Source organism: Argopecten irradians, chromosome 4 (genome assembly GCF_041381155.1).
Source record: "Argopecten irradians isolate NY chromosome 4, Ai_NY, whole genome shotgun sequence".
In the NCBI taxonomy this organism is placed as follows: Eukaryota; Metazoa; Mollusca; class Bivalvia; order Pectinida; family Pectinidae; genus Argopecten; species Argopecten irradians.
Window position 1 is genome coordinate 8,514,041 of NC_091137.1, and position 27,887 is coordinate 8,541,927.

A 27,887-nucleotide genomic window follows, 5' to 3' on the forward strand; every position below is an offset into this window, starting at 1 on the left:
GTGGATGATAGTTTACAATAAATGCCAATCTAGCCTTTGGGTTGTTCCCATGTGTGGTATATACAGATGTGTGAGCTAGCTATAGGGTACCGAGGTTAGTGGATTATCATACCTACATGTTTATCCCCATATCTTAATGATGCTAGTATTCAGGTACAGGGGGTCTAGGTTTTCTTTATCAATAACATATTATCTACCAATAGACACTTAAAAACACAAAGTATTGTAAGCTTACATTTACCTACCTATTCTACTTGTGCAATAGACACAGCTCATACACAAACAACCATTAGTGCAATACAAATAGCTATTCACAGACTCACAGGTATCTACTGTGAATTTGGTTTGATCCATCTTTGTATAATTGATCAGGTATGTAAAGGAAATGGCAGACTTACTCATTCTACTGGTAAATGGCGGCTCTAATCAATCAGACCAAGTTTTGTATTAGCCCTGGACTTACATGCAAAAGCCAACATGGTATGGCTGGAATTCAACAGATGGGGAAGAAATGTATACAAGGTTTCAGACATAAAACCATCAGTTTCATACACCAGCAAACTGCACTGGACTAAGACAGAGGTGTTTATTCTGGTTTTTGTTTCCCAAGTAAACAGGCCTTCTGTCAGTAGTATACAGCATAGCCAAAATACAGGGGCTGATGATGTGATAGCATCACAGTATCTAGGAGTAAATGTTCTTGTCCCACATTTATAAAAAGTTTGGTATTTGATCATTTTTGCAAGATTTGAAGTGAAGGTTCCCATCTCTGAGTATATATGCAGCTAGGCAGCTTGTTGTATTTTGATAAATTGATAAAGGCAGGTTATTGATCATGTACACTAGTGATGATATTAAGAATAAGATAAAAGTTATTGTTTTGTATAAAGAGTAATCGTTAATATGTAAAAGAAAAGATCAAAATCCAAAAACTTAAATTCAAATTAACAAATTAGTTATAAAATGCCAATGCAAGTTAATAATTAACCTTTACATATTTGACATGTACATAAGGGACAAAAATTGTGTTTAAGATTAAGATCAGTTGCATTGCTGCTAGAAATGTGAGTTTTTAAAGATGACACAGAGGCATTAGTTTCTGTAAAGTATTTTTGATCCCATAGTGAATCACCTTGGTAAAATGTAATTTCTCCAGAATCACCACACAGGTATGTTAACAGATTCTTTGAGTGAGAACACAGCTGTGATAGCGCCTAGGCGTGACATTATCCCAGTGTTACGTTCAAGGTGATGTACCAGCTGCATTCTTTAATGATGTATCCCTTCATGGCTTTGTGTGAATTGAATGTTTAGCACTGTAGTTTTCATGTTTTCCCCCTGTCCCATATTACCTTTACAGTCCTTGTACTGTAATATATGTTAAGGGTCAGTGGCGAGAATCTAATATAGTCAAACTTTAATTGACATGGGTTGCTAGTGAAGGTGTTCTATGTATGTATTAGTGACAGTATTACCTGTACATGTGTAGTCACATATGTGTATATTGCACACCTGTCCAATGTTATTAGGCTGCTGATGTAGGTGTTGACTATATTACCTGTATAATCACACCTGTATCTACCTGTCCAATGTTATTAGGCTGCTGATGTAGGTGTTGTATATTATCTGTATAATCACACCTGTATCTACCTACCCAATGTTAATTAGGCTGCAGATGTAGGTGTTGTATATTACCTGTATAATCACACCTGTATCTACCTACCCAATGTTAATTAGGCTGCAGATGTAGGTGTTGTATATTACCTGTATAATCACACCTGTATCTACCTACCCAATGTTAATTAGGCTGCAGATGTAGGTGTTGTATATTACCTGTATAATCACACCTGTATCTACCTACCCAATGTTAATTAGGCTGCAGATGTAGGTGTTGTATATTACCTGTATAATCACACCTGTATCTACCTACCCAATGTTAATTAGGCTGCTGATAAAGGTGTTGTATATTACCTGTATAATCACACCTGTATCTACCTACCCAATGTTAATTAGGCTGCAGATGTAGGTGTTGTATATTACCTGTATAATCACACCTGTATCTACCTACCCAATGTTAATTAGGCTGCAGATGTAGGTGTTGTATATTACCTCTATAATAACACCTGTATCTACCTACCCAATGTTAATTAGGCTGCAGATGTAGGTGTTGTATTATTATCTGTAATCACACTGTATCTACCTACCCAATGTTAATTAGGCTGCAGATGTAGGGTTGTATATTACCTGTATAATCACACCTGTATCTACCTACCCAATGTTAATTAGGCTGCAGATGTAGGTGTTGTTATATATACTTAAATAACCTGTATCTACTCCTGTTATTAGGCTGCGATGTAGGTGTGTATATAACCTGTATAATCACACCTGTATCTACCTACCCAATGTTATATAGGCTGCTGATAAAGGTGTTGTATATTACCTGTATAATCACACCTGTATCTAACTACCAAATGTTAATTAGGCTGCTGATAAAGGTGTTGTATATTACCTGTATAATCACACCTGTATCTACCTACCCAATGTTAATTAAGCTGCGAATAAAGGTGTTGTATATTACCTGTATAATCACACCTGTATCTACCTACCAAATGTTAATTAGGCTGCTGATAAAGGTGTTGTTTATTACCTGTATAATCACACCTGTATCTACCTACCAAATGTCCATTAGCTGCTGATAAAGGTGTTATTTATTACCTGTATAATCACACCTTTATCTACCTACTCAATGTTAATTAGGCTGCGAATAAATGTGTTGTATATTACCTGTATAATCACACCTGTATCTACCTACCAAATGTTAATTAGGCTGCTGATAAAGGTGTTATTTATTACCTGTATAATCACACCTGTATCTACCTACCAAATGTTGATTAGGCTGCTGATAAAGGTGTTGTTTATTACCTGTATAATCACTACTGTATCTACCTACCCAATGTTAATTAGGCTGCTGATGCAGGTGCTATATATTACCTGTATAATCACACCTGTATCTACCTACCAAATGTTAATTAGGCTGGTGATAAAGGTGTTATTTATTACCTGTATAATCACACCTGTATCTACCTACCAAATGTTGATTAGGCTGCTGATAAAGGTATTGTTTATTACCTGTATAATCACACCTGTAATTACCTACCCAATGTTAATTAGGCTGCTAATGTAGGTGCTATATATTACCTGTATAATCACACCTGTAACTACCTACCCAATGTTAATTAGGCTGCTAATGTAGGTGCTATATATTACCTGTATATAATAACATCAGTATATACCTACCCAATGTTAATTGGGTTACTGGTGAAGGTGAACCAGTGCCAGCCAAGGACGTGGTCCATTGTCACCTAATCACCACCATTATCAGATGTACCACATTCCGGATCAAGTGTCCTGGAAATTGGGTTACCAGCTAGGTATGTAGGTTCTGAAAAGATAGACCTGATACATTAAAGATGGACTTAACCTAAAGTCAACCTCAGTATACCAACTTCAACCATATCTATCATGTATTGTTGATCATGATCTGTCTTGTGTGCATAAAAACTTTTGACTATTGATTGATTCGGTTTGATCTATTTATACATCTACTAACAGTTTTAACTATACACATGTATCACCCTAATTAGATTGGTGGAGTTTATACAGTTTTCTGTTATGAGAAATATTCTTTTAGATCTGTTCCTTCGATTGGAAGAATATGAAAAATCATGAATATTTTACAATGATATGTGTACTGATTGTGTCTGAGCCTGAGAGGATATCGCCTCAGATGACCTTGCTATCCCCTGGCTATAGGTTGATACTATATTGTCTCAATGATGAATATGTCTTGCTCCCTAAGTGATGACCAGCATGCCTTACACCTGAGGTTAATTACAGTCCTCCAATTTTATGTCTCAGCTTCCTAAAACATCCAAAAAAAAATATTGCCAAATATAGATTCGGAAAAGAGCTATACACATCTGTGGTAATTCTAATTCCCTGAAAGATTGGTACTTATTATGGTTGTTTATCTTCAAATGACATTGTCTATAACTATACAGTATAAAACTGACATTGTCTATAACTATACAGTATAAAACTGACATTGTCCTTAACTATTCAGTATAAAACTGACATTGTCTAAACTATATCGTATAAAACTGACATTGTCCTTAACTATACAGTATAAAACTGACATTGTTTATAACTATACAGTATAAAACTGACATTGTCTATAACTATACAGTATAAAACTGACATTGTCTATACTTATACAGTATAAAACTGACATTGTCTATAACTATACAGTATAAAACTGACATTGTCTATACTTATACAGTATAAAACTGACATTGTCTATAACTATACAGTATAAAACTGACATTGTCTATAACTATACAGTATAAAACTGACATTGTCCTTAACTATTCAGTATAAAACTGACATTGTCTAAACTATATCATATAAAACTGACATTGTCCTTAACTATACAGTATAAAACTGACATTGTTTATAACTATACAGTATAAAACTGACATTGTATATAACTATACAGTATAAAACTGACATTGTCTATAACTATACGGTATAAAACTGACATTGTCTATAACTATATAGTATAAAACTGACATTGATATGCTTACACATTATAAATATCTGACAGAGCTAGATACAGTGAAGAGCTGTGATGATGTAAGATGTTTGAGGCCTTTGAGTTTACTGAGATTACCAGAATGTGTACTGACTTACCCAATCTCAGGTACATATACACCCTCAGTAATATTGACTTACTAAAAGGTACACCATCAGAAATATTTATATGTACCTACTCTGCCTCAGATTCCTCCTTCCTAGTTTAATGCACAAGTATCTCTAATTATCAAGCAGACTTTCTGTCTGAAATCTACTTTTGCATTTTCTGTATTGAAAGATGTGATCAGAATTGTCAGGATATTCAGACAATAAATGTTTTATAACCCAACCAAAGTTTACCTGTACAAGCTTTATGTCTCCATCAGAGGACAAGACCTGATTGATCACATAAACAGATCAATAGTTTGTCTATAAGGACTGGGAGTCTGTATGTACATGTACATGTAGTCCTCAGGTATATATACCTATTGTCATGATCTTGTTACCTGTAGTCCTCAGGTAAATATACCTATTGTCATGATCTTGTTACCTGTAGTCCTCAGGTATATATACCTATTGTCATGATCTTGTTACCTGTAGTCCTCAGGTATATATACCGATTGTCATGATCTTGTTACCTGTAGTCCTCAGGTATATATACCTATTGTCATGATCTTGTTACCTGTAGTCCTCAGGTATATATACCTATTGTCATGATCTTGTTACCTGTAGTCCTCAGGTATATATACCTATTGTCATGATCTTGTTACCTGTAGTCCTCGGGTATATATACCTATTGTCATGATCTTGTTACCTGTAGTCCTCGGGTAAATATACCTATTGTCATGATCTTGTTACCTGTAGTCCTCAGGTAAATATACCTATTGTCATGATCTTGTTACCTGTAGTCCTCGGGTATATATACCTATTGTCATGATCTTGTTACCTGTAGTCCTCAGGTAAATATACCTATTGTCATGATCTTATTACCTGTAGTCCTCAGGTAAATATACCTATTGTCATGATCTTGTTACCTGTAGTCCTCAGGTATATATACCTATTGTCATGATCCTGTTACTGTAGTCCTCAGGTATATATACCTATTGTCATGATCTGTTACCTGTAGTCCTCAGGTAATATACTATTGTCATGATCTTTGTTACCTGTAGTCCTCAGGTATAAATATACCTATTGTCATGATCTTGTTACCTGTAGTGCTCAGGTATATATACCTATTGTCATGATCTTGTTACCTGTAGTCCTCAGGTATATATACCTATTGTCATGATCTTGTTACCTGTAGTCCTCGGGTATATATACCTATTGTCATGATCTTGTTACCTGTAGTCCTCGGGTATATATACCTATTGTCATGATCTTGTTACCTGTAGTCCTCAGGTATATATACCTATTGTCATGATCTTGTTACCTGTAGTCCTCAGGTATATATACCTATTGTCATGATCTTGTTACCTGTAGTCCTCGGGTATATATACCTATTGTCATGATCTTGTTACCTGTAGTCCTCAGGTATATATACCTATTGTCATGATCTTGTTACCTGTAGTCCTCAGGTATATATACCTATTGTCATGATCTTGTTACCTGTAGTCCTCAGGTATATATACCTATTGTCATGATCTTGTTACCTGTAGTCCTCAGGTATATATACCTATTGTCATGATCTTGTTACCTGTAGTCCTCAGGTATATATACCTATTGTCATGATCTTGTTACCTGTAGTCCTCAGGTATATATACCTATTGTCATGATCTTGTTACCTGTAGTCCTCAGGTATATATACCTATTGTCATGATCTTGTTACCTGTAGTCCTCAGGTATATATACCTTATTGTCATGATCTTGTTACCTGTAGTCCTCAGGTATATATACCTATTGTCATGATCTTGTTACCTGTAGTCCTCAGGTATATATACCTATTGTCATGATCTTGTTACCTGTAGTCCTCAGGTATATATACCTATTGTCATGATCTTGTTAGAATAGAAGTCTTAACACCGTATTAGTTGTTGTACTAGGGCTAAAATTACATATCACACATTGTTTATAGATAGCTAATATTCACTTTTGGTTTGACATTTTTATCATGTTTCAAAGGATGTGTGATAAACAAATTTAGATGTAAGAATTGAAATAGAACCAGCATTATATTGTGTAACTTAGTAACAATACAGACGTTTCTTCCTCCTTCTATCCTCTGAATTGCTCACTATTAAGTTGTAATGTTATAAAGTGTATATCTGTAAACTTCAGTGACTCCTGTTTATAATACCTATAAGTAGTAGATTTGTACATACCTATAGATCTGATGGGTGTGTACACGACTAATATAACTGTGTGTTACCTGTCATACCTGTATATCATAAAGCCATGTGATTTAACAGCTATAATATCCACCTATATATTTCCTATGTATTCGGAGCTTCTATCTACCCAGGTATAGACTCACTCCTACATTAAATATTTACTTATAAAACACCAACTGGTCAGATACCAGGTAACTAACAATGATCTACCTTTGATTTCAGCGAATATACATACCTATATATCCAGATAGCAGGACCTGTGATGTTTGTATGTGATGATTCTAGGTATAAATATATACTGGCCATGTTAATAGAATAACATTTATGATATATAATATATTGGAGATATACTTACAGGCAGCAATTAATACAAGAAATATAAATATTTGTTCCGTTAAGGTTTTTTTTTTCTTTGAGAACTCACTTGTTTGTTTGTTTTTTTGTTTATATAGTATCAAATCTCTGAATGTTACAGTATATAATTGTAATAGATTGCTGGCGTACCTGCGACAGCTATATAATTACTTTGGGCCAGACTGACCTCACACTGAAGGACACTAGGTTAAAGCCTTTAGCTATAGGATAGTGATGATGTTACCTGTGTACAGCTTGTCCACCCAAATACACAGCATTCCTCGTTATCCACACCTGGGAGGACAATGGCCTCCTATTTGCCTGTATGGACATCATTACCTGGCACTAATGCTGTAACAATTTTCAGGTGACTGAAGCCAAATGTTTACTTTTTTACAAGATCTACTTCAAAGGTCATTCTAATTACCAGTTCAGATGTGTGGTGTTCGTTTACAGCCACTAAAGTAGCTCTATAGTACATACACAACCAGGTACATACAGGTATTTAATGATGGAATAGTATCAGTCAGTAATCCATGATTTTGCCAATCTCTAAAGAAATCTTTGACTCGAGTGCCCCATGGTTTTCTTCTTCTTTCCCCAGTATACAATCCTGCATTTATATGTAATTTCATTTCTTCCTTTGAAGTTAAACATGATCTCTATGATAATGATGGGATCTGGATTCAAATTGCTAATGGTATACCTATAATGAAATTAGTTTCTCATTAATAATTATCATGCTTAATTCAGCATCACGTATTGTATGAATAATTCATAATCACAATATATCAAACGTATATTCCTTAGAGGGAAACGTCAATCTCTGCAGTTCATTCAACCCCATTGTGATCAACTTGACTAAACCTTTGGTACCATCTAGACTTACGTACAGAGGTAATCCTGATCTGCTGACATGTGTGTGCGTGTATGTAGAAGAAAATATGTGTTTTGGTGAATCGTGCATTAATATTGAACTATGAATTATGGAGAATACTGGCCATGGGCATGCATGACTTTTACAAAATTAGCATACGTACAGTATACATATTTAGCTGGAGAGATATTGCTGGTGCATCACAGCTGCATGTTTCTCAGAATTTACTTCATTGTATTCTGTATGGGGAAAGTCAATTATATCAATTATTAGAAATATGCTTTGAGGCCATCATTTTTCATGTAATTATCATAGATATGAAGAAATTGTATTAACATTTTTAAAACCATATCTATAATATAAATATCAATATGGAGTTATATCCCATCTTGGTAGAATCTAGATTAATTCAATAATTGATAACTGTAGATGCAAATAAGCAAAGTAAAATATATCTCCAAAGAGGAAAAACTGATAATGATTCATTTTCTAAATAAAAAACATACCTGGTATGTAGTTGTATAGATTCTAATTTGACCTTAGAATTGTAAGACATTTAGTATAGTGACTGAACATTTAGACTGCATGGTAACCAGTGCAGGGAAGTAGAAACATGATTGAATTAAAGATGCATTAGAATCTGCAATGTGTGTTGTAAAACAGTTACAGCTGCGTCAGATTTAATGGAGGGAAAATCTCTATAGATTTTATCCAATTATTTTTCAAAACAGCTTAGATTTTATCCAATTAGTTTCTAAGACATTGTAAATAAGACATATTGAAAAATAATAGACAAAGAGCCTGGACATGCTTTATTTGTTATCTGTCTTGTAAAATCGTAAGTAGAAAATAATACACATAAACCTTAATTCCACTATAAATTTTATTGTGTTTACCAGTTGTGATCTGAGTACCTTCTATTTTAGAATGTTTACATTAGCTGTTGATGATGGTGAGGTTGTTTAGGACCAGTATATATAAACCAATACATGGCATAGAAACACTTGGCCTAGATTGAATTACAAGTGAGTATTACACCAAACAGGATTTCCTCATTATAAGCTGATCATGGCATATTGGTGGTAGGACTCTGTACTTCACCTTATATTAACATTCCGTAGGTACACTAATATGCTATTAATACATTTATAATTGGCTCTCCTATTCACGAGAAATCAAATTTATAGATTTCTGGTTCTGTAATGTCCTTGAGAGGTAGGTAACTACTTGAGGGCAACTTCTTTGATAAAACCTTATTTACAATTATCTCTTATCGTCTCCCCTTAAATTAGGTTATCTCCCTTCCATTGAATAGTCCTGTCATTTTAAAACTTTGTGCTGTCTGTTTCTGCTGATAATTAAATATTGTTTAACGAGCTAATATTATATATTTTACAAGATACTGACAGAGTACATAATTTTGAGAAGGTTGGTATAATCATTAGCAGGACCAGTAGGAGATGTAGGAGATATGACACCAAACAGAGTAGGTATATATAATCTCTGAGGACTGAATCAGTAGGAGATGTAGGAGATTTGACACTAAACAGAGTAGGTATATATAATCTCTGAGGACTGGGTCAGTAAGAGATGTAGGAGATTTGACACTAAACAGAGTAGGAATATATATAATCTCTGAGGACTGGATCAGTAGGAGATGTAGGAGATTTGACACTAAACAGAGTAGGTATATATAATCTCTGAGGACTGGATCAGTAGGAGATGTAGGAGATTTGACACTAAACAGAGTAGGTATATATAATATCTTAGGACTGGATCAGTAGGAGATGTAGGAGATTTGACACCAAACAGAGTAGGTATATATAATCTCTGAGGACTGGATCAGTAGGAGATGTAGGAGATTTGACACCAAACAGAGTAGGTATATATAATCTCTGAGGACTGGGTCAGTTGGAGATGTAGGAGATTTGACACTAAACAGAGTAGGAATATATATAATCTCTGAAGACTGGATCAGTAGGAGATGTAGGAGATTTGACACCAAACAGAGTAGGTATATATAATCTCTGAGGACTGGATCAGTAGGAGATGTAGGAGATTTGACACCAAACAGAGTAGGAATATATAAAATCTCTGAGGACTGGGTCAGTAGGAGATGTAGGAGATTTGACACTAAACAGAGTAGGAATATATATAATCTCTGAGGACTGGATCAGTAGGAGATGTAGGAGATTTGACACTAAACATAGTAGGAATATATATAATCTCTGAAGACTGGATCAGTAGGAGATTTGACACTAAACATAGTAGGTATATATAATATCAGAGGACAGGGTCAGTAGGAGATTTGACACTAAACATAGTAGGTATATACAATGTATAATATCTGAGGACTGGGTCAGTTGGAGGACCATGCAGTAGGAGATTTAGGAGATTTGACACTAAACAGAGTAGGTATATATAATATCTGCAGACTGGGTCACTAAACCTCCCAGATCCTCCATCACTTTACATCAAACAACAGCCAGCTGTTAGCCTTTAAATTACACATGTTACTGCAGTGTGCATCAACTGGTCTGTCAATCTCAATACGTCAGTGGTTCCTTAGTGGTCTCATAGCCTGTTCTGTGGTACAGCTCTATAAATCTATTCACTGGAAATCAAATATGTTTATAAATACTTAGCTCCATGGATGTTTGTACTGTTTTGCTGCATCTGAATAATCATGTATAAAATTAAAAATAAACCTGGGAGTGCTGTAGAAGGGAAAATATTAATTACTGTGCATGTCAATAATATGTCATTGCATGTCCAGTAAGGTGCCAACCAGAGACACTTTTTACTATAAATTGAGATTTATTTCCAAACTTTTATTATTTTCACCCAATATTTCACACTGTAATGGATGTAATGGATGAATTTCATTTTATTAAATTTGATCTTATTACAAAACAATTTGATTTTGATTAGAATTCTACAATTCTCCCAGGGCACCAGAGCATATTACAGGCAACATTAGTGATTGTGATTAGACCATTGATAGTAAGTGTTAGTAGCTGTAGGCAGTTTTATATCAGATATCACAGGTATGTACCGTGATACAATTCTATATAATTAGCTATTGTTACAATCCCTCAGGTATTACTGGAATTGGTCCGTGTAAAATTAGATCTCTATATGGAAGTTAGGTGTTGTAGTCTAACACATACATATGTCTGTAGTGGAATGATGACATGGCTTTGGTCTGAAGTATGATTGTCCTGATTTAGTTAATCATAGCTTCATATTGATATCCAGCTCATTCATCATGATTTTCTGTGATCGATCATGGGATGAAAATTGTAAGAGATATGGTATGTAGATTGGGGAGGATTGACATTCAGGTCAATGAATGAAAGAAACTTTTCATATTTAACTTGTTTACAGATATTTCTATTTTTTTTTTTTTTTTTTGATGTTGGCAAGAAATATGCTGATATTTAATAAACTACTGTTGGTAATTGTAAACTGTTCACATTGGCATTCAGATAGATGTTCTGCTGACAATCCATAAACCAGTAGACACACAGCATGCATACTGCTGGGGCGGAGAGCTACTTAGTCAACAATGCTGTTGGAGTTGCCTCCCTTGATACATCATGCTGGGTATTGGATGTACACATATTTCAAGAAATTACAATACAGTTGTATTTAAAAAAAAGAAATGCCTTAAGTAGGAGATCTATTGGCACACACATTTATTAATTGTACCCTAAGTTATGATATAACTAGCATGTGCAATTTAGTATTTTCAATTCAATGTTACACTTATCTTCAATTGAATAAGATGACCAAAATTAATATTTGAGGACAGGTATATAGGTAACAAATAAAAAATTTAGTATTGCTATTTGCGCATGGAAGAGTGGTTATAAATTGTCATAAATTCATAACAAGAGATATGAATGCATATTTTTACTGAAAATTATATGAAGTAGAATGTAACATATATATGTGTTCCTGCAGGCGTAGTATTGGTAATGGTTGCGAATTAGAGCAGGTCTACATGTGTATTGATTATATAGCCAGACAGTCCCTAAAGATCCCATATTAACTGATAGATTAATAATACCATAGATATGACAGAGTCAATGATCAGAGCAAATATGTTGTGATGGGCACGAATTATTCTAGAAAATTCATCTCTTCATATTTTGTGTTTGTTTAAAACGAAAACTTGAAGGCATAAAACACTTAACGTTAATTATGATGCTTTGTTTCTATTCTACATTCCAATATTTTGACTATGGCAGCAAATGCAGACATACAAGATTGGAGGCAAATATTAATGATGCTGTTTCTAATTAAGAGAAAAGGTTATCATCTTCTTAACTGGCATAGTAAATGATGTTATTGAATCTACAAAGAATAATTTGCTACCTGACGCTTCAATCTAACTGATAGATCACAGGCAGAATAGATATGTCTTTAACAGACACCCAGTCCTGATTGTTACACAGATGCTGTTCTATACCCTTTATATTTCTAAAAGTCTATAATTTGTGTGTAATTAAAAACACATATAGACATTGTTTAATTGTAGAAAGGTTAACAGTTAATTAGCGGGTCGTGCTGATCGTAAGGCCACGGTATGTTACATAAAGAAAGAAAACAATTAACCTATCTTTACTTTGCAGGTGCTCTTTAAGATCACTTTCAGAGTATAAATCTAGGCCAATTTCTCCATCTATATTGTTTTATCTTGTTCCAGCACAATTCTTTATACCTGACCTGACATACACAGAAATTGTTTATATACCTGGAGAGGGAGAACCGCCTGGGAAACACATGTAGGCTACATCTATATCCAATCCTGCCTCAATCTTATAAATGTCTGTCCTAATCCATGATCTTCAGTTTTGTCAGCGTGAAGCTCATCTCCAAGTGTGTGTTAAAAAAAAAAATCTGATGTAGTTCTCTGTACCGAGATTCAGTACATGGCACAGATATCATCATGATCAGTTAATTGTTGATCTGACTCATCCGTACACAATTTTATATTTGCTTTTTTTTTTTTTTTTTTTCAATCTGTGATATACACACTTTGATTCTAGTATTTGTGATATTTTGGTGTCTTTTCATAATAAGAAAAAGTACATTATATTTTTTAGTTTAAAAAACAGAAAATAATTTCTTTTCTTTTATGAACTTGTTGACTGGACTTTGAAAAAGGAAATTAATTGTGATTTGAGTCAACATGACATTCTGTTTGGATTATGTCAATGAAGTTAGTGTGACATGGATATAAAAAAAATTACATTCCATTGTGAGGAGAATTGCTATACTTCAACAGATTTTATCCAATTTGGTAGACAGGAAACTCCGATATAGTGTGTATATGAAACAATCAAATTATGAGATTGAAAATTGTGCCTGGAAGCCCAGTAAATGAAATAATATATAAGGTGTTATAGGTTTGTGCTGAAGAGGCAAACGTTGACAGTTTTCCATCTATTCAGGATCATATAAAGGACAAAAAACCAATATTCTGTGTATGTATAGCTATGAGGTGATTACATTAGGACACCAGACCACCAAAGGCAACAAAGTGAGACATCGCATCCGAACGTCGATAGACTCTCAGGCCAACAGTATAGAAACGAGAGCAACCTCCAACAAATGCAACGTGTGAGAGGTGTAGCATCCGAATGTCGATAGACTCTCAGGCCAACAGTATAGAAACGAGAGCAACCTCCAACAAACGCAACGTGTGAGAGACATCGCATCCGAACGTCGATAGACTCTCAGGCCAACAGTATAGAAACGAGAGCAACCTCCAACAAATGCAACATGTGAGAGGTGTAGCATCCCAATGTCGATAGACTCTCAGGCCAACAGTATAGAAACGAGAGCAACCTCCAACAAACGCAACGTGTGAGAGGTGTAGCATCCGAACGTCGATAAACTCTCAGGCCAACAGTATAGAAACGAGAGCAACCTCCAACAAATGCAACATGTGAGAGTTGTAGCATCCGAACGTCGATAAACTCTCAGGCCAACAGTATAGAAACGAAAGCAACCTCCATCAAAAGTAGCATATGAGAGGTGTAGCATCCACAACAACCTGTCTATTATAAGTCATACAACATCATATCAAGGTATTACAAGTTCAGAAATGGATAGCATGAAAAACTTTTTGAAAAATAAACATGGAGTGTGATGTTTATCAATCAATGACTTCAATTCCCCCAAATTTTGTTTTGTTAAACAGAAATGGGTAAAAAGAAACAAATCTAAATGAAATAATATAGAGTCCACCATTGGGTGCCTTAATTACCTGACATTCTTTGTTAGCTTTTCCTCAATCCAAGCAGAGATTTATTGATCCTTCCTGATCCTTATGAACAACTGTCATTTAGACGATGTCCAGTCCAATGCCAGTTGGGTGACCATTCTATCAGAAAATTACTTCCCCCTTGGCTGTAACACATTGTGAGGCGATTGAACCTCTATAACAATGTGTAGTGGATGAGAAGCACCTGTGTTTATATAAAAAAAGGAATCATACCTAATTGATGTACATGTATCATATTTTTCTAACTTTGTTTATATTGAGGAAATGTGTGGCCATAGTAACGCATCATTTTCTGACAGGTGGAAAGAGTTGAAGGTGAAATTGTTTGACATAAGGGTCACCATCATCATCATGTTCTCTATATAGAGCATGCATGAAAATGCAATATGTTCATTTGCTTCCTCATGAGCCCTCGTAGATCTCCATCAGTTATTTTACTAAATCATAACGACATTCATAGAACGGTAACTGATACGGCGTCAATGGCGTTGGCGAGTTGGGACAATAGCACCGATATCTGCTCCCAGGACAATACTATGATGGATATATAGTCTCTGATCTCTGATTAAATGGCGAGGTTTTTTCACTAACAATGAACTGATTAGGTCTGGGAGCTGGATTAGTGCTATTGAACGAGCTGGTGATGTGTGTAAACTGCCATATTCACACTGATTCTGTTTGTTTTACCTGGACAAACCTATGGAGATAAAGACCCAGCCTGCAGTATCAAGGCACTGATATTGATGGATTTATTGCAATCTTATGTTACATTTTAATGTTTACAAAGTACAAAGCAAATTTATAATGTCATCACCATGCAGGATTTGTCATCTTCAGAATATTAACAGATTCCAAATTGCTAAATTTGGACACGTACTGCTAGAAGACTACCTGAACACACGATGGTAGAAGGGCATTGACACTAACAATGTAACAAGTGACCAACATTGACAGAAACAGCATGTTTGGGAAGATCTGTGGACTTTACATGAAGGTCATAGTGGATTCAGGTAATTTTCTGTGAGTGTATAGATTTCCAGATGAATAGGGCTTGAGATTGACTTAAGGAATCAATGTTTGGTAGCTAGACACCAGAACCTTGCTTGTGTGTCCAGCTGACTCGTATAAGGTTTGGTATTTGAGATGTTTACTATAGTTAAGTTACTTGCAGTAGTAATTAATTTGCTTTCCTGAGGTCACTATATGTGATAAAATGGTTAATGAATCTCATCCTTAATTGTCCACGGCTTTCTTGCTGTGTAGCTGAGAAAATAACGCCAATCCCTGTAAACGGTAGACTTGTTTACTCCTAATACTTCAGAGTAAAGAAGCATTAAATATTCACCTATAATAATCAATATAGTTTCTATTCATTGAGTCAGACATAGTAGATGATGTTGTCAGTGTTACATGGTGACATATTTATAAGCTGATGATGATAATAGTAATGATAAAAATCAGAGGAACGACATGCTTCTCTGAACTAATATCTCTCTGGGGTGAGGGAGGGGGTATATATATTATAGTGTTATATATGGCTGTCCCATCCCCTTCCTTGGGTGGACTAAATGTCTTACAAATATTTCTAATTTGTCTCTGGATTCTTATATTCCTTCTATTGTGGTATTAATGAATGTTAGATATACTGGTAGATTGGCATTTCTCTTTTTAAGTCGTTATATAGGATACCAATTAAAAAAGACACCTGGTTTAATTTACAAAAAGCATTGTCAGATTCTCCTAATCGTTAAGAAGGTGCATGATCAACAGAAGCATTGTGAATACCTCCTTACTTATAGAGCTATATAAAACTCGGTAATTATTCTGTAACCCACCCATATAAACAAGTTCCTATTTGTTATTTGACATGCAAATAAATGTACAGCCCAAAATTGTTTGTACTTCAAACAACTGACTTACCAAAAGTATCTACCCCAAAAATGTTCATGTTTACTCCATCTTATTGAGATGTATATATGGGGTTTCAACATCGAAGAAAGCTGATATAGAATTGATACAGATATAGGACTTCTTGTGTGACAATTAGGTTCCCTCGCCCTCTATTACTATTGACCTGATTCTGACCAACATGGAGGTCCTCAAAGCCTTCAGGCTGTAACAGCGATAAGAACCCTGAAAGATGACTGAATGATGATGGATGATAGGTGTTGTATCATTGTCTAAACTCATCAATCGTTTGGTCCTGGTAAGCTTAAATCTGGAATGGTGAACTTTATCGTTGTTTAGTCCATGGAGTTAAATCTGTACAGGTAGATCAATTACTATCGTTTTTTCAAGTAAGCATTAATCTGTACAGGTGAACTTAACTGTTGTTTGATTCAGGTAAGCTAAAATCTGTACAGTTGGTTTGCCCTAATTATCCATGTAAGTGAATTGATAACATTAACACCAGTTGTGATGATGCCCTTCCCATTCCTGGAAGTAAGATGGTAGCAATGTTTTTGTATCGATCACAAAATAACAAATCAAGGTTATCTTTCAAATAATTTTGATGGATTTGACATTAACATGATGGCAAGCAATTCAAAATGGCATTATAAGGGGAGGCCATCATTGATTTGAAGGACACATTCAGGGCACCTAAATGATAGGTAGGAAGTGGCCCATGACTCACGGCTGTGTTAAGATCAACTGAATGTTTTTCTGCACTAATTGATAAAATGTCAATAAAGTGTTCCTGTTGTATGCCAGTCAGAGGCCATATTGATTTACATAACTCTATTGTGACTTTCAATTTTCGGATTAACCACACTTCCATTCAGCAAGATTAGTTTTCTCTACACATCACAAGTTGCGACATTTTGATTGGTCGTACATGTTCTTTATGGGCATTTCACGGGGAGGCATATTGATTATAGGGGTAAAAAGGGACACAATACTGGCATATTGGCAATATTTATTCTCCATTGTTGTTCAGGTTTTTGTGAGGTTCATACGGGGAAATGATCCTATATTAATTGTAAAAGTGGCCGTGAACATAAAGCTAAGCTGAACAAGCATTGGCACTTAATTTAAGTACTATATATATGAAAGACAGAAATAATCTTATAAAGGGAGGGAATTTATGGGGGATCTATTATGGTGGATCACACTTGGTAGAATTTACCTATTGTTTTGAATTTCTGGTAGACAGGTGGTGATGAGTAAAAGTACCTGTAGTATTCCCACCTGAGACTGATTATAGATGAACAGATTGTCTTCCTGTTATAGATGCTATAAAATGTATTCCACCAATGGGGATATTATTGATTAAACCTGTATAAGACTTGCAAGGTCATGGGGTTATTCTATTGTCCAAAAGATCTGATCAGTTCATTGTTCAAAATTTGTTTTATTGGTGTATAATGGTTATTGTTTTATGGTCACTGATGCTACCTGAATCATCTATAATCATATGCAAGGTCATAGGTCATTGTCATGGTTGATAGAATAGTCCAGGTCAAGTTATAGTTGTGGTTTGCAGTTCCAAAATTGCAGAGATGTTCCATTGTGGTAATGCTTGCAGTCTTCAAATACATGTGGGACAGCATGGGATTTAGGATGTGGTAGCATCGTGTTGTATCCTTTTTAATGAGAATTTAATCAAGTGATCTGGTTACTTTTATGTGTAATAAGGAATTCTACAGGTATAAAAACCACAGGTAGAACACAAAGGAATGGCAATCAATAGGTGTAATGAGGCGTCCTGTAGCCATCTCACTGGCTCAAACATTCTTGTTTGTTTGTGGAGAAGTGTAGTTTGTTTGTATCTAAGTAGTGTGTGCAGCATCATGCACAAATTAAGTAATGTATCTAGATATGGAAAATGAATAGTATACCTTTTGGTTCTTTGTCCCAGTCATCTTACATTAGTCTGTTCAGAGTGAAAACAGGTTGTTCTTTATATTTTATATTTAAAAATTGATAGTATAGAAAGTAGGTAAGATTTAAAGAGATTTTGGCACAACTTCAGTGCATGTGATTGACTTTGTAGTGTCTATAATTATAGATGTTTAGAAGATAGTAGCATGCCAGACAAAGGCAAATCTTCAAAACTGATTGACACTTGAGTCTCTGATAGGTACAATTATGTCAGGATCAACTCACTGATTTTCATGGAGGAACGATGTCAACAATTTGAGGAGTTTCTGAAAGGAACTCTGACACAGATGTCTTAAGTAATGACCTGGTATTGACACAGAAACAGTTTCTTGAAGGAATGCAGAAAATCTTTTTCTCTGCGAGAAAATTGGATGGCCATCAGTTGGGTGCATGTTGGTTATTAAATGGTAGAGGTAGCGTGTTCTATTTCTGACAATTTAATAATCGCCAGACGAGTTAAAAGTGTGGCTAGAGCTCTGATTTAATCACCTGAAGCCTGTGTTAGCTACGGCACACAGTTAATGGTATATCCTCTACATAGAAATGGGAGGCCATCTCTCTTAGTGTTTTATAATAACTCCTATCAAAACGTAGAGAATAGATAGTTTAGTTAGCTTTAATCTAATTACATGGCTAATGGATTGTGAAGGTAGAAAAGCTTCTTCCTGTGGTTAATTGGAAGAAGGGTGTAAACAATGGAGTGTGGTGCGATGAATCTGGGCCTGGGAATTCAGGATTATGACAAATGGGGAACTCTTTAGGTTTCAGTGATCTTTTTCTTAATCTTTTTGAAGGACACTAGATTGGGATTTTAAGCTATATTGCTTTAAATTACAATCAGACTATGAATTTGTAGCAGGTATATGCGATTTGCAGATATCAATATGAATCCTTTGCTGAATGTGGAAAATATTTCCTTTAATGCTTAAGTCTTAATGGATTGGATTTTAATTAAGGACTTGGGTAGGATTTGTCAAGATTGACATCAAGTATACATACAGCAATCCATATGTATGTACTGAACATATTTTTATGAATTATTTGCCATGTTGAATTTGTAATTAGGATACCCAGCATTGTGAAGAGTCAATTTGAAATCAAGGTGTTGAGTGGTTTGTAGTAACACGAGTTAGAACAGAGCGATAACGTGATGACTACAAAGAATTTAACCCGTCTACAACACTCTGAATCACCTGCTATACTTCTACACCGATGGTTTTTACAAAATTCCGTGAATTATGGATCTGTTCCAAATTTTCATATTTATAGTTATAAAAACTTCTCTATACATGTACAGCAGTTTATAATGGGAATTGATGGATCTGCAGCGGATCTTGATAGGGCCTGTCAGAGGTGAATTCTCTGTTTACGCAAGCAGATAACTTTTACTACTGTAATGATTGTTGGCTCTGAAGAAAAATAGACTCTGATAAACATGAATTAACTCCATATACCAACATTCTCATCATCAACATATAATATTGATTTAGATGTCATTTTTCACAAGGAAGAGAAATTTTAAAAGATTTTGATAAAAGGTTTTTTATATTATGTTAAGCATGAAGGAATATTACAATGTCAGGACATATAGAAGTCGTCTTTGAACATTTTACCTCTACTGTTTCCTGGGAATCACAAGTGATTGATTTAAAAATTGGATGGTTGGTGCTCTACTGTAGACGTAAAAATCTCGAGCAGACATCAGACAAAACGTTTGTGATGTTACACAGACCGGCCTGTGTATATAGATGATTTATCCTATTTTAACTGTGCATGATATAACCAACATTGATTTCTCTAGTGTACAAAAAATGCATCAGAATTTATAACATACAATAGCCAGTTCTAGTCTGATAGACTTTAGTTGCCTTTCAATATCTCCGTACAATTATAATTGTATGGTCTGACCGAAGATAAAATGCACACACTATTCTGGGTGAAGTAGTCAACAAAACAACAGTTATGTGAAAGAAAAAGAATATCTTCTGCAACATTTGAAGTATTGTCTCTGAGAGAAGCTTGGACTACTTCCCTGAGAGAAGCTTGGACTACTTCCCTGAGAGAAGCTTGGACTACTCGTGTGTGTGTGTTAGGGCAGTGCTATAGCCTAGAGGAGGTGTGCCGCTGTGTTGTTACCTCATTGTTACACTAGCAGAAACAGGTGTAGTAGGGGTGCACAGTCTCAGCTGCACACAAAGGAATTTGGGACATTTACGGAGTCCACAGTGTGTGTCATCACCTGTTTATTACTGTTTGTTATGATCGTGTGGAGATTTGTAACAATTTCATCGTCCATATCTGAACTTCATTAACATCACTTTCCATGAGGCCTGGGTGCTGATTGAACTTCATTGCTGGACAATGATATGTTACAAAAGCAAGTCTGTGGTGACTCTTTGAACAGTGTAGACTAGTTACAGATAGTGTTGAGAGATGCTAGAGACACCAGGATAATCATTCCATTATGGGAGGAGGAGGACACGAGGGGGCTGACTAAAAAATTGACACAGGTTTACAGGAAGTGGATTGATATGAATAAGAAAAGTGCAGGATAATACAAATTACCCAGCAGCTCTGCAGTGTTACATTCAGCATTTCAGGGGGGAAAACATTTCTTATAGAAAATATCATATTTCTCAAGGTTTAAGCATTCTTTCCTGTTGGTGGAATTTAAGCTTCAGATGTTCAATGGACATATGAAGAGGTCATGATATTGGCAGACTTGTTTATCTCTGAAAGTGTTTAAAGTGAGATAAGTCAGTCAGTTGTGAATGACTCAATCAGCCTTTAACACTCTGAGGGTCTCCAGTAACCTTGACCTAGAGACAGAATCCTGTGATAAAAATGTCATCTACCCTAAGGAAGTTTGTGTGATCGCCAATGATTAAAGCTAGCAGCACTTTTAAATATTGAGGTGTCAGATATGGGAGCACTTGTAAAGGTGTGAAATATCATTTGGGGACACTTATAGATTCTTGGAATACACAACAAGGCCAACACCTTACCACTGATGATCGAGCTGGAAGGATATTTTGTGTATCGGTGACATTCTACTAAAACCTATGTGTGAGCATTGACCAAAGAGTGACCATAGAGTGACCACAGAGTGACAAACTGTCAACAACTAATCTCCTACATGGACATACCAACATACACAGAGAAAAAAATGATTAGTGGAACAGAACATTTCTGATTTGTTAGGAATCTAAGAGCAGTACAAAACACAAGGAGATCCAGTCGAATCACTACTTGTTTTTAGGTGCTTCCTTCAGTGGAATTTACTATTGTGGACTTACTATTTAACAAAAGTTCAATTGAGTTAGTCAATAACCTAGTCAGGTACTGCTAGCACTGAGGTACGAGGCTGTATTAGTACAGTCTATACCTATAAAAGTCTAACTGGAGTCATACATTGTAAAATACAGACAGTTGCGGTAGTAAAAAACTGGATATACAAGGTATATATGGATTATAGAAAACCCAGTGTTCAGCATCACTTGGTGGATTTCACTTGAAATTTACGATTCCTTTGGGATTTGGCTGTCTGCAGACCACACTTTGTGTATCCTTTGCTTAGTATACCATAGACTTTGTCTGGTTGTAAATATTTTCAAAGTGTAAATGTTGGTAGGCTAAAGGTCATGGTTTATATCAAACAGCAGAAACATACATTTTCCTATCCCTATATCTATTATTGTGTTTTTGGTAGGTTTGACATCACATCAATTACTTCCATTCATCTTGTAGATACACGATAAAACCTTCAGTTTATAATGTTTGGTCTAAGGAAGGGAGATAACTTTGCTATAATCACTTGTAAAGTTTATGAGTTGTGTATACCTTATCTTCCTCGATAAACATCCTCGGTTCATTCAAAATTTTGTTCTTGGCTAAATATATCCAGGTAAGATATCTAAACTGAAAATCAGACTCTGGAAGTAGACAATTTCGTTGTGAAGATGGGAGATAAGCTGACTTCAAACCGTGGGGCAAGTGCTGATGGGCAGATGTAGGTCAGCTCGGTATGGTGAAGAAAGATCAGGGCAAGTTTAAAAAAATTATGAAACTGGGTAGATATGATGAGATGTACTTCTCCTAGAATATAAACATACAGAGTTATTTGAGAATGGTCACCCTAAAGTCTTTTAGTCAGTGCTTCACGACAATAGTTTAATATCCAGTTCTATAGTTAATACTGTATACTTATGAGAAACTTCACAAGAAAACCATAGGATTCAATTTAAAAAAGTGAGTACACAGGGTTGATATACATGTGTACCTGCTGTGATGTCATGTGTTATCCATTGATGAGGACGTTTTTGGTCGTGAAAGGGCGGGTTTGGTGTAACATGTGTACGCCCTGTAGGAGGCTGAGTCTCTGAACTCGTCAAGTCTAGACGCTCCTGACCAGCCCAAGCAAGTTAATTACAACATCAAATTGATACACAGATAACTGATTTACCAGTATATGTGTCATTTAATTTGGCTGCTAAAGCTTAATATCATATACATTAGTGTATGCTGGGTGGAGTAATATCGAAGGAATCTGGAAAAAATGACGATAAATCATTATAAGTTTCTCACGGCATCAACACCTATGTTCTCATAGATTATAATTATTTTGTTTGTATATTGTTGTATAAATAGTTTGTATGGAGATATATGAGAGCTATAGTACATTCCCCACATTGTACCCTGAAGCCCCTAACATACATCAAAGTGGGCCTGATGTTTCTCACTCTACTCTACACATGGCCGCTGTAGTTATGACATCCTCATCCATATGGCTTCTGTACAATTTGTGGAGAGAAAAAAAAACGTATCATCTTTTTCACATACCACAAAAAATATAGGCAGCAGTTGGTATGCTTGAGGCCCTGAAGCTGTACATATAGTGACTGATAATTTAATTAACATCGTCAAATCGTCATGTTTTTTGTTGATGATAGGTCTGTTTTGTGTCCTAGAATCAATCCATCTTCACAGTGATAGATTAGGGGATGTTAACCACAGTAGTTATATAAAAAAAAAATATGTAGAGTGTAGGATTAATGGTCATATTACTTAATAATCCAGTAAATGATAGTTTCGTGGCAATCCCGAAATATTCACCATGTCAAAATTGTATTAATAGGTTTTCAACTTTGAAATCACCTGCAATTTGAAATATAACATATACATAATTGATAATCAAGGCATTAAGAAAACTTGTGCTGGCTCTAATTGAACACTATCCAAGAGGTACACTCTACATGTGTATATTACTTATTTATGTAATAGTTTAAATGTTAGGAGACCAAATAATTTCGATTGATCAGATATCAACCCAAAAAGATTTTCTGGGAGCGATTTTATCTTTAAATCAGACATTTGGAGCCCAAAACCTGCTACAAAGAGAGCAAGTTTTGAGTATTCCATATGATTTTGTTTATACAGTCTATAGTTGATGTCCTATTTTCTTCCTTTGCTGTAATTATTTTGATGTTTGAATTCCTCCTCCCCCACCCTCCTCTCTCAGTGCCTGGCCCCATCAAACAGTAGTCCCCCTGTAATCTGAGGTCATTATAACCAGGCAGACTAAAACTTCAGACCAAGATTCTACATATTATAGTGATAAAAACCGGTTTCCATGGTAATAGTTTTAAATGTTGGAAAAGCTTAGGATGAACCTAGGTATATACTTCACCAAGATCCATCATCTTATCTGCTGCATACACATTAATGTCACGCAATTCAAGAAGTTTCATGTGTGGAATTCTTTGAAAAAATAAATGTTGATTGAGTTTAATTGTTAAGGAAAATTGTTTCATGAATTCTTTTTATTTAAAGTTTTTCTCTTTTAACCATTATTGTAAAAGAGGTCCATTAAGCTAGAACATGAGGGTATTAGTGTTCTTGGAATTGTTGAAATAAACTAGAAGGTGATAGTCACACAATAATTAAATACTAGCTGAAGGAATTTCTATGTCTGGGTAATGTATAATTGTCAATTGGTGAAGGCCAAGTTCAGGCCACATACCAGCTAGTAGGATTTCTGTAAGTGTCAAGGTGTATCAAGTATGACTTCATTGGCAGGTGTAAACATGTTTTTATTTCGTGACTAATATAATGTTTGAGCCAAATTCTAAATGAACAATATAAAGATAATGTTTTGGAGATTTTTGTAGGCAATTTGTGTACTGCTGCAAGAAAATTTATAGGCTTTACCTTCAAATTGGTTCCGAATTTTTCAGTAATTGCTTGTTTTTGGTGCAGCATCTGAGCAAGGCTGAGAAACTTGGCCTTTTCCCAGAAATGTTTTACAACAATTTGTGTATGTATCTATATCATTGGCCTGCACATACACAACACATTCCTGTCAGGTGTAAACATGTAATTGTTGTTATGTCAGAATGCCCTGTACAACAAGGAAGAATACTATTATATAGGTGTTGTAGCGTATATCAGCTCATGGATTCTTAAAACAGTGAGAAAAATCACTGGTTAGGTCAGTGATCATTTTGACATATATCATATAGGATTTGGATTTGTATTTAGGATCCTTACCGGGTATAAATCAGCAGTATAGTTTTAGTTTAGCACTATATGTATGGGGTAGTACATCACTTGTGACATGATACATATGGAGAACATGTTAAGGAAAAAGTCAGAGACGAGATTTACCAGATTATGGAGGCGAGAGAATGTTTGTTGTCTATTACAAGGGTTTGTTTATCACATAACTATCCTGTTATTGGTGTCATAACACCCATTACATCCATCGTTGGCTCTCGCGAATGGTGTACACTTTTCATCACATCACTGCAGTTGTTTCTTGTTAGGATGTCATAACACCTTATCGAAATATTTTATGCATTTTATATGGAATTACATAATTATAAACACCCAGTGGCAATAAATTGATTGTAGTAACAGTGAAACTTGCAGACTATCTCTTGACTTCACAAGGTCCCTCATTAAAAGTATTTGACTATCTTTTATAGATTTGTTCCTAAATTTGTCTTCTGAATATAAACTTTGAAATTCACAAAAAGAAGGAGGTTTGTTTCTGAGCTTTTCATCTTCCCTTTCAGTCATAAGTCTTTTCCCTATATATGTCACATTAAGTTCATTAATTTACTGAAATATAGAGTTGAAAGTTAGGTAAACTTAAAATTAAACATTCCATACATGTATTTGTTTGAATTGACTTAACGAGGTTTGCCTGTATAAGGGTTTCCTAGGGGGATTTGGTTAAGTTACAACTGGATAATTTACAGAAGTCAAGTGTTGTATGTTGCTTGGTGTTTGTAGTAAAGACTATAACTGGGGGATTCCTGTCTGGTGCCCATGTTTGATAACTATTGTATTTTATTAGGGTTCTAGACTATAACTGGGGGATTCCTGTCTGGTGCCCATGTTTGATAACTATTGTATTTTATTAGGGTTCTAGACTATAACTGGGGGATTCCTGTCTGGTGCCCATGTTTGATAACTATTGTATTTTATTAGGGTTCTAGACTATAACTGGGGGATTCCTGTCTGGTGCCCATGTTTGATAACTATTGTATTTTATTAGGGTTCTAGACTATAACTGGGGGATTCCTGTCTGGTGCCCATGTTTGATAACTATTGTATTTTATTAGGGTTCTAGACTATAACTGGGGATTCCTGTCTGGTGCCCATGTTTGATAACTATTGTATTTTATTAGGGTTCTAGACTATAACTGGGGGATTCCTGTCTGGTGCCCATGTTTGATAACTATGTATTTTATTAGGGTTCTAGACTATAACTGGGGGATTCCTGTCTGGTGCCCATGTTTGATAACTATTGTATTTTATTAGGGTTCTAGACTATAACTGGGGGATTCCTGTCTGGTGCCCATGTTTGATAACTATTGTATTTTATTAGGGTTCTACAATAGAGGCTTATTTCTTTGATTTCCAGCCTTGTTTGTGAGGCGTTGTGTCTTTAGTATAGGTTTACAGTTGGTGGGTATTGATTCAGTTATACAATTCCCTACACAACAAAAACTATTAGCATCACGAGCTGTGCCCATCAAAGGTCTGCTTAATACTCTGTATAAAAGTAAAATGTATTAGCCAACATGGAACATAAAATGCAGGGTTTGTTTTATATAGAGGAATATTGGATCTCACGCTGCTGACTTGGGGAATCGTGCAATGATGGCTAATGTACTATAAACTATTTAGTATAATATACATATAACAAGTCTAACTCACAAGTCCATGGGTATATAGCATGGATTTAAGTTATATCAATTAATCATCTGACATTGAAAGTGAATGATGTAATTCTTCTGTGAAGAAAATATATTTAAAGATAAAGATATTTGGTATGAAGAAAAATAAAATTGGAAGCCATCATAAACTAAACTATTTTAAGCTTATTGGTAATATTAGCAACAGCCTTTCAGTGGTCTCAAACTGGCAGCCTAAATGTTGAGAAATAGTTATAGAATACAGTTGGATGTTAAAATCAGGTTATTTTCTACTATTGAAAAATGGGGTCGATAAAGTAACTGTTTGAAAGCTCTAGAAGTGTCTTTAAGGTTAGTAAATATATGTATAGTTTCTAATTTCGATGCATGGTTGTCAGAAAAAGTCCTGAATTACCCCCATCCTACTGCATCCTATGTCACAGTAATCATATGTTTTGTAGGTCGATGCTGAGTTATATTCTTTTTGAAAAATTGTCTCAATAATTAACTGGACAGTCTTCATTTTCTGACCTAAGTTATGGGTAAAAAGAGTCGTTTAACAATTCATTAATTACATGGGAGCTGTGTAAGGGACTGCTGTGTGATGACAGGGTGTTAGTATTGATTAACAGTAATTGTTTAGGGGGAGGGGTTAAGATTACTGTATAGACAGCTAATCCTTGACACTAAAACAGACACTGGGAGGAGACGGAAGAACACCAAGCTTCTATTCAACCCTAATTGGCTTGGGTGTATACCCTGTAATAAAGGGATTATCTTAATCCGTCAGGAGGTGCAGATTTATATTTTTTTTATAATCTTGGATGAAATTGATATTTGATGTCTTGTCGATTGATAATTGGTGGATATTAATGAAAGACACTGGGAAAGTTTTGTATTGGACAGTGTAGATGAGGATAGCCTGTGAGTATGGAGAGGACTTGGTAAAATGTTAAGTACTCTCAAACGGCTATCACTGCCGTATCGCAGGACACGAACAGATAGCTCACTGCTACCTAAACGACGCTCGTGTAAGTATATACACTGTATGGTAAAAATACAATTTCAAAAACCTGCTTTCCACCAATTCTGCATGTTCTAGATACTATAAATGTTGTTAATTACATGATTATTGTAAAACATCATAACAATAAATGGAATCTTCTTTAAGTGGTCATAAAATTTTATAATTATTTTGTTTTAGTTGAAGTTTATGATTGAATTAATGCACCATTACTCTAAGATTGCATTTTAAGAAGCAATTGAAAGCTACTGGTAATACAATTTATATTGGATTTCCAGAGCTCAATGTTAACTCA

The 27,887-nt window shown here is 35.2% G+C and overlaps 1 protein-coding gene across 2 annotated transcripts in view; it reads left to right on the forward strand.

The window, feature by feature from the left end:
• The window catches only part of LOC138320513 (centaurin-gamma-1A-like), a 45,400-nt gene that overhangs the window by 9,947 nt on the left and 7,566 nt on the right, over nt 1-27,887 (forward strand). The window contains exons 1-2 of one of the 2 annotated variants that reach the window (XM_069263524.1): nt 20,513-21,929; nt 27,264-27,599. The exons of the other annotated variant lie outside the window; for it this stretch is intronic. Of the exons in view, the coding sequence (XP_069119625.1) occupies nt 27,518-27,599 (82 nt within the window). The 5' untranslated portion in view covers nt 20,513-21,929; nt 27,264-27,517. Of the gene's footprint in view, nt 1-20,512; nt 21,930-27,263; nt 27,600-27,887 lie in introns of those variants that run through there. 2 annotated transcript variants of the gene reach the window in all.